Raw genomic sequence first — 9,454 nt, 5'->3', positions numbered from 1 at the left:
TTTGGACAATCTCTCTACTACAAAGAGCCCTTTATTTAATAGATTTTTTATGCTATTGAGAAAAGGGCGTTGTAGACGTATAAACAGTTGGATGATGGAAGGAATGTACCTCGGCATTAACCAACCCTAACCCAGATTAAATCCTATAAACAAAGAGTGTGAGTTTTAAATATTTACTCTTTATTACAAACAATTGAATGCATAGATGTACATGTTTCTTTAGTATCATAATTGTCAAATTTGCCCAGTTTACCAAGGCCTCGCTAACGATACATATTCACTCTACAGCTAGGTATACATGTCGTTATTTACCTCCAATAAGCCAAGAGGGACAACATGTAAATTATGGGAAAATTCGAATGTGGTGTTAGTTGATGGTTATTGCAAGACAATAAAACAACATTACTTATTATCATTTTCACTGAACTGTAATAAGTATGTGTGGTTTTATTTTTGACTCATTGCATGATAAACTTTAATTAGTATGGAAGGGTTTATTCTTATTGCCTGATGAACTGTTATCGGTATGGATGGTGTTATTACTGGCTTATTGCATGATAAACTTTAACCGGTATGGATGGGTTTGTCATTGGCTTATTGCATACTGGCTTATTGCATGATAAACTTTAACCGGTATGGATGGGTTTGTCATTGGCTTATTGCATGATAAACATTAATTGGTATGGAAGGGTTTATTATTGGCTTATTGCCTGATAAACTGTTAATGGAAGGGATGGGTTATTATTGGCTTACTATACGATAAGCTGTAATTGGTATGGGTAGGTATATTATTGACTTATTGCATGATAAATTCTGGTAAATTGGTAAATCTTGTTCTCATCCAACAGTATTAAGCTATCGCACTATCAACTTTATCGCTATAACGATGGAAGAAGTTTCTTTATATAGTAACCGTGAACTTGACACTTAGAAACAAGAACTAATTTGGGATATTCTCATACCTGATCAATATGTGAAATCTGAGTAATATCCTGGAAATAAAGATGCTAGAGCAACGACAAAGATTCTTTATCAATTATAATGGTGACATTGATGATGACACACTGTAACACACACGTGTTCGATTTTGGAAATCCCTATCTAAAGTGATACCAAAATTAGTTAATCTACAAAAGATTTTTTACCGCTATTTCTTCTCCAATCTACAACGTCAGATAGTATACTCTATTTCATTATTCAACTGAAATTTATATAAATAGTATCAGTACAATAGATCGTTACATTGATTCAAAACTACTTTCTTTTCCATACGGTATATTAAGTTAACTTGTGAAAATGTAGAAGTCTGACGTAAGAGTTCTATTAAAAGATACATCCTGGTATAGGGTATATGTGCTGTATGCTTGGGTGAAGGTACTTTAACAGCTCAAGTTAAATAACTTCATATTGAAGTAAACAGACATTCGGGGATATTTTTTTTAAGGCGGAACATTTTTTAAACCGCACTGCACACAAACATACATTTGTTATTACTTGTTATCCTCGTCCCAGGTAAAAATCACAATTTTAGGCTAGTGCGAGTTTTACCTGGGGACGCGGATAGTTTATATTGAAGGCAAGTCATTATAAGATTAAATTGCTTACCTATATATATAGCCATGGTAAGTTAACCGGTTTATAATTTGTCTTTAGCTCATTCAATTTTTTAGCCTAATAACATTGACGTGTGATCTCCTCTGCATTCACGTTATTATTGTGTTAATAAATTGTTCAAATTTAAATTGCTAAATGAACCCGATTTAGAGTGTTGTAAGATATACAGTGAATCAGTTACAGATAACTCGTTAAACATATTAATTTGCACTATATAATTATATTTTAAAAACATGAATTGCACGAATATGTTGCGGTGTTTGTTTATATGTGTTTCATGTGTACCCTAGTTTCATCAATATTCCCAATCTGCCTAAGTTTTCCCTGAAACCTTATGTTGCCAATTCTGACCACTTTTATTTGCAAATACCCCTTGTGTGTGTGTGGAATATTTACCGACAGGGATCCAATCAGGGTCAATTGTACGCCGCAGCTTATTTCAGTCATGTAAGTAAATCACTTGTACGTTGTATCAGTCGGTTGATGTTAGCTTCCCAAACTTATATAGTGTTCACAATAATTTAGTCGCCAAATACCACACTCCTTCGAATTGCGACTTGGTTGTTTTAAATTATCAGAGAAAATTTGGAGAGTTTGGCACAGTTTGACCCTTTGAGTTTAAAAGTAGGCAGAACTCATTCTTCATCGCAGCATGCTATCGGTCAACATATTATTGATCTGAGCCTCTAAGTTAATCAAAAGAAGTCTTATTTAAGACAATTTACACCTGTGACCTTTTGGTCAAGATTATCCATTTGAACAAACTACCCGGCCCTCTATCTTAAGATACTATTAGTCCAATATTAGTTACTTTTATACTAGTGACATGAGGTCGCCGATGGTCGAAATGCATCACTGCATTTTAACTTAGCTGTCCCAAGTAAACTAAGAAACAAAGACAATTTATGACTCGATATTTTAGCTGTATTTCAAATAACAAAATGCACAAATGTTTCTTCATCAACATTATTTTTCTATTTTCAGAGTATAGCAATCGACTAAACGGATACAAATCCCTTCACGTTCCCAGAACAACGGTCGTAATTGTCCTCCAGTAAGCTGAGAAGGATAACTCAAAGAGGGAGGGCTTATTGCAGAACATTGAAATAATATTTGTACATATCTCTAGTTACAAAGGTATGGCTGGACTTATTACCCAAGATTTTACTTATTACCAAAGATTTTACTTATTACCAGGATTGTACTTATTACCGGGATTGTACTTATTACCGAACAAATACTGGTACATGTGCATCCGGTTGTGTACACTACAATAGCAACTGCCTTTTGTGATATTAGATATCAGCACTAAAGTGATGAAAAATATGTTCTGATAGAATAACTGTAACACGGGCACTGTGTGAAGTTTGATCATTATCCTTTTAAAAATTAAATCTCTAGAGCAATGACAAATATTCTTTATGAGCAGTAACTATGACCTTGACCTTGACACACTGAAACACAGGTACTCTCATATGTCATCTCTTTATAAAGCTACTTTAAAATCCTTCAAAAACGAAGTCGTTACTGTGATGACAAATATTTTCTATAGATAACAATCATGACCTTAACATTTACTTTCGAAACCTGAAAAACGAACTGTTTCGAGGTAATCTCATGCAATCATTTGTTTGATTTCGATACGTTTAAGAAATAAGTCGACATAACGAAAACAAGAAATTAATATTAATAATAACGATGACCTTTTGTGATAGTCACGGCCAGCATAGATCCCATTGAGCTCTAGTTACACTAACAAATGTCATTCTTACTAGACAATACCCTCACAATGATATTCTTACAAGACAATACCCTCACAATGATATTTTTACTAGACAATACCCTCACAATGATATTCTTAAAAGACAATACCCTCAAAATGATATCCTTAAAATAAAAGAAAAAACTCACAATGATACTCTTACAAAATAATACCCCCATAATGTCATTCTTTTAAAATAATACAACCACAACGTCATTCCTACAAAACAATACTCCCGAACGACATTCTTACAAAACAATCCTTTCTCAACGTCATTCATACAAAAAATACCCCCTCAATATCATTCTTATAAAACAATACCCCACTATCCATTATTACAAGACAATTACAGCACAATGACGTTTTTACATGACATTACAATTGAAATACCTTTCTTGTTAAACAATACTATCACAACACCTCTTTTGTAACACAATATTATCACAATATTAGATGTTTCTTGAAATTAAAAAGTATCACGATATTTGTCTTGTAATACAATATTATCACAATATCTTTCTTGTAATACAATATTATCACAATATCTTTCTTGTAATACCATACAATACTGATGTGACTGGCTGATGTGACTGACTGATGGCACTGACTGATGAGAATGACTGATGAGACTCTCTCTCTCTCTCTCTCTCTCAAACATCTTACAGTTTGTGTTCAAGTGTTAATTTTCCTCAGGCAGGAAATCAATGGTGTGTTTGAATACTTGTATTTCTCCTCCAGATAATCCCACCCAGAGATCCCCATTAACATGTAGAGCCAGAGAAAAGGGAGACGTTTGGAGGTCTGTAACCAAAACCTTCAGTAGGTTACACATAGGATCTAACAGCTGCACTGTTCTTGAGTATCCCTCACTGATAAGTATGAGATTCTGGTGATTGAACAACACGTCAGTAATCGCAAAGTTTTCAGTTAGTTCAGGTAGTGGATCTTCAGCAGGAAGAGTGACTCCGTTGGCGATGTATCGGTGTGTCAGATTGAGATTGTTATCTAACAGCACCAAATGACTAGCCCCTAGTTTAGTATAAGTAACAACAGCTACTGAACCTGTAGTGTTTGTGCTAATCTTGAAAGGAATAACGAACAAGTCTTGACCATGTCCATCCTTTTCAACTCTAGCTAGTTCCTTCCCATTTCTGTTGTACCTGACCAGTACTGTCGTAGAGGCGGGTTCTATTGACCAGGACATTTTGTCGGTAAGTGTGACAATGATGTCACCATTTGGCGCCCCGCACAAATAATAAGGCATCAAAGGATCTGTACGAATCCATATAGCAGTCACGAAACTTGTTTTCCCTTTATTTTTGTTTTCTTTCAACCTTACACGTTTGATACACTTCCTACTAGGACATGTCCTTAGGATTTCGTTTTCCACATGGAAGCACAAAACATCGAATTCTTCCGCAGTGTCAGCTGGTATTACCCCAATTACGTCACCCGTTATATCTACAAGGTAAATTGGTTTTTCATTAATAGACTTGACCCAACATTTACCTTCTGTCGTTGGTTTCATCACCAATGCGGCAGAATCACGTTTGAAGGAATGCCTATATGTTAGCTTTACATCACATTTGAGCCTTTTGCTATTGTTTGATGATTTAAAATGTATGGGCTCATCAGTCTGACAAGCTGGCGGGTCTCCTTCAGGTCCCTCTCCAAACAGATCAGTGGAACTGATACTAAGGATTGAAAACATATTGGTATCACATTGTTCCAACTCTGGGGAGGAAGTTGTGCCTTCATTGTGGAACGTGGAATCCAAATCCTGGTGGTCAAGCTGGCCAAACAACATTTCTATGTTAGTTTCATCTACTGGCATACCAGGTGTGAAAATGAGTGAGGATACATTCGGATATTCCAATGGAGAAATTTCCGGGGGGTTCATTTTCCATCCTTTTCCCAAAACATCAAGGTACATGTGTGAGGTAGTAAGCCTTTGCACATCATCTTTAAAATCTCGAATGGCTTTACACTTTTCTTCTGCATTGTTTTTCACTTTATCTAATTCCTCAAACAGAAAGTTGTTGTGTTGTTCCAGTTTGATTACAGCTTTTTCTGTCACGTGATCTAATACTTGTTTGATCTGATCTCGTCTGTCAAGAAGTTCTTGTTTCGTTCTGACTGCATGCTCCTTTTCTGTTTGACATTTTGCTGAAAGATGCTCGAATTCTTTTTCAATTTTAATATTATCTTGAATTTCAACAGATTTCTTTAGATCCCCAATAACATTCTCGGCCGCTCTTCTCAGTGTTTGGAATTGGTGTCCATTATGATCGGTTTCTATACAAACATCACACACAGCAGTTTTACACGGTATACATACCATTATCTTCGGATTTTCGTGCACGGGACAGGTCATTTTGTCCGTTTTCCTATTACAAAATGACTACACGCTGACGTTAAAGTTACGTTCTCCTTACACCGTAGCCATTTTGAGTAAGGAATTTGATTACATGTTAAATCTGACGTTAGAGTCCTGGTCAAGGGTACATTATGTTCGTGCTTGAGAAGAGGCGCTTTAACAGGCAAGTTTGAATCATTTGACAGGTATATGTATAGGTATTTAGTCAGTCGCGTGACAATGTTAAGCACACAATCACAAAAGACAATGCCTTTTCCAATCTGATTAAATCCTATGATTTATACACATACACCGTATCACGCAGGTCTGTTTGTAGTGTGTTGCACAATCTAGAGCCAGGTTATAATGAACACCGGTGGCGTCATTTTTACAATATTTTAATCTAGTCCCCCAAAAATTTCTGAAAGTGTGCTAAACACACTAACAAATGTTCAAATACACGTAGACTGTAACAAATTATCAGGTGGTTAAAACCTGTCGTCTTTCTCAAAGAGGTCATGTATGTACAGTTTCAGCTAAGGAAGTTCATAACGAAAGGTCGTCTTTATTCACCGATCAACATTGTCATTTAGCATTAATTATCTATGATAGTTGTTTCCTACCCATTCAGATAGGGAGTAAGTCACCACGCAGCTACTCTTGCTGTGAAAAGGCAAAAAGTGACAAATACCTCCACTACAGAAGTAGCTAATCACCATGTTAACTAGATATTTTTTACCAACTCACAGGTAGGGTGGAGTGATTCTGGCAACTGGTCTGTTCCTACCGACTCGGACAAGTGTATGTCATCTTAGCAACTATTGACTCGATATTTCCTCCTGATACTTCGTCTGTAGAGCTTAAGTTCGTTAAAAATATCTTATATCGAATAAATGGAATGATTAAGGTGATGGTGAGAACTACATGTACATGGATCTTAAGTTAAGGAACTTTGATGAAACCGACACCAGATAAGGGTCGGTGTGTATTTTTACTAGAAGACACAACAAATGATGCATCAAACCTGCATACATAGACTGACCGTGATCCCACATAGACTGACCATGAGCCCCACGTAGACTGGGGATCAGCCTCACATAGACTGACCATGAGCCCCACATAGACTGGGGATCAGCCTCACATAGACTGACCATGATCCCACATAGACTGACCATGAGCCCCACGTAGACTGACCATGAGCCCTACATAGACTGACCATGAGCCCCACGTAGACTGGGGATCAGCCTCACATAGACTGACCATGAGCCCCACGTAGACTGGGGATCAGCCTCACATAGACTGACCATGATCCCACATAGACTGACCATGAGCCCCACGTAGACTGGGGATCACCCCCACATAGACTGACCATGAACCCCACGTAGACTGGACATTAGCCCACATAGATTGACCATAGACTGACCATCATACCCACATAGAATGACCATCAACCCCTAATAGACTGACCATCAGCTCCAGATAGACTGACCATCAGCCCAACATAGACTGACCATCAGACCCATATAGACTGAAAACCAGCCCCACATAGACTGACCATCAGACCCATATAGACTGACAACAAGCCCCACATAAACTGACCATCAGCCCCATATAAACTGACCCTCAGCCCCACATAGACCATCAGCCCCACATTAACTACCCTCAGCCCCACATAGACTGACCATCAGACCCATATAGACTGACCATAGACTGACCATCAGCCCCGCATAAACTGACCCTCAGCCCCACATAGACTGACCATGAGCCCCACATAAACTGACCCTCAGCCCCACAGACTGACCATCAGCCCCACATAAACTGACCATCAGCCCCACAAAGACTGACCATCAGCCCCAGATAAACTGACCATCAGCCCGACAAAGACGGACCATCAGCCCCACATTGACTGACCATCAGCCCCACATAGACTGACCATCAGCCCCGCATAGACGGACCATCAGCCCCACATTGACTGACCATCAGCCCCACATTGACTGACCATCAGCCCCACATAGACTGACCATCAGCCCCGCATAGACTGACCATTAGCCCCCATTGACTGACCATCAGCTCCAAATAGACTGACCATCAGCCCAACATAGACTGACCATAGACTGACCATAGACTGGCCATCAGCCCCACATAGACTGACCATTAACGCCACATTGACTGACCATTAGCCCCACATTGACTGACCATCAGCTCCTATAGACTGACCATTAGCCCCACATTAACTGGCGTAACACACACGTGTTCGATATTGGAAATCCCTATTTAAAGTGATACCAAAATTAGTTAATATAGAGAAGTAGAATTTGTACCGCTATTTCTTCTGCAATCTACAACGTCAGATAGTCCACTCCATTTCATTATTCAACTGAAATTTATATAAATAGTATCACTTCATTAGATCTTTACATTGGTTCAAAACTACTTTCTTTTCCATATGGTATATTAAGTTAACTTGTGAAAATATAGACGTCTGACGTAAGCGTTCTATTAAAAGATACATCCTGGTATAGGGTACATGTGCTGTATGCTTGGGTGAAGGTATACTTTAACAGCTCAAGCTAAAATACATTTGTTATGTCTTGTTATCCTTGTCCCAGGTAAAAATCACAATTTTAGGCTAGCGCGATTTTTACCTGGGGACGAGAATAGTTTATATAGTCAATATAAGATTAAATTGTTTACCTATATATATAGCCATGGTAACTTAACCGGTTTATAATTTATTTTTAGCTCATTCAATTTTTTTAGCCTAATAAGGCAGAGATCCCGGGTTCAATTCTCAGGCATTGACATGTGATCTCCTCTACATTCACGTTATTATTCTGTTAATAAGTTGTTCAAATTTAAGTTACTAAATGAACACGATTTAGAGTGTTGTAAGATATACAGTGAATCAGTTGAAGATAACTCGTTAAACATATTAATTTGCACTATATAATTATTTTTGAAAACATGAATTGCACGAATATATTGCGGTGTTTGTTTATATGTGTTTTATATGTTCCCTAGTTTCATCAATATTCCCAATCTGCCTTAGTTTTCCCTGAAACCTTATGTTGCCAATTCTGATCACTTTTAATTGCAAACTTCCCCTTGTGTGTGTGTGTGTGTGTGTGTGTGTGTGTGTGTGGAATATTTACCGACACGGATCCAATCAGGGTCAATTGTACGTCACAGCTAATTTCAGTCACGTAAGTAAATCACATGTGTGTTGTATCAGCCGGTTGATGTTAGCTTCCCAAACTTATATACTGTTCACAATAATTTAGTCGCCAAATACCACACTCCTTTGATTTGCGACTTGATTATTTTAAATTATCAGAGAAAATCTGGAGAGTTGGGCACAGTTTGACCCTTTGAGTTTAAAAGTAGGCAGAACTCATTCTTTGTAATAAGCCTTTTCATCGCAGCATGCTATCGGTCAACATATTATTGATCTGAGCCTCTTAGTTATTCAAAAGTATTCTTTAAGACAATTAACACCTGTGACCTTGTGGTCAAGATTATTCCATTTGAACAAACTACCCGGCCCTCTATCCTAAGATACTATTAGTCCAATATTAGTAACTTTTATACTAGTGACATGAGGTCGCCGATGGTCGAAATGCACCACTGCATTAACTTAGCTGTCCCAAGTAAACTAAGAAACAAAGACAATGTATGACTCGATATTTTAGCTGTATTTCAAAAAACAAAATGCACAAATGTTT

At 37.6% G+C, this 9,454-nt stretch overlaps 1 protein-coding gene across 1 annotated transcript; it reads right to left on the bottom strand.

Annotated features, from left to right (window-relative positions):
* Positions 1-4,055: 4,055 nt before the first annotated feature.
* LOC117317508 lies at positions 4,056-5,750 on the bottom strand. Its single transcript, XM_033872323.1, has one exon. The coding sequence runs from the start codon at positions 5,748-5,750 to the stop codon at positions 4,056-4,058; it is 1,695 nt and encodes a 564-aa protein (XP_033728214.1).
* Positions 5,751-9,454: the final 3,704 nt, after the last annotated feature.

This window comes from Pecten maximus, chromosome 19, assembly GCF_902652985.1.
Source record: "Pecten maximus chromosome 19, xPecMax1.1, whole genome shotgun sequence".
NCBI lineage: Eukaryota > Metazoa > Mollusca > Bivalvia > Pectinida > Pectinidae > Pecten > Pecten maximus.
Note: the sequence above shows the minus strand (reverse complement) of the source record. Positions and strands in the feature narration are given on the sequence as shown.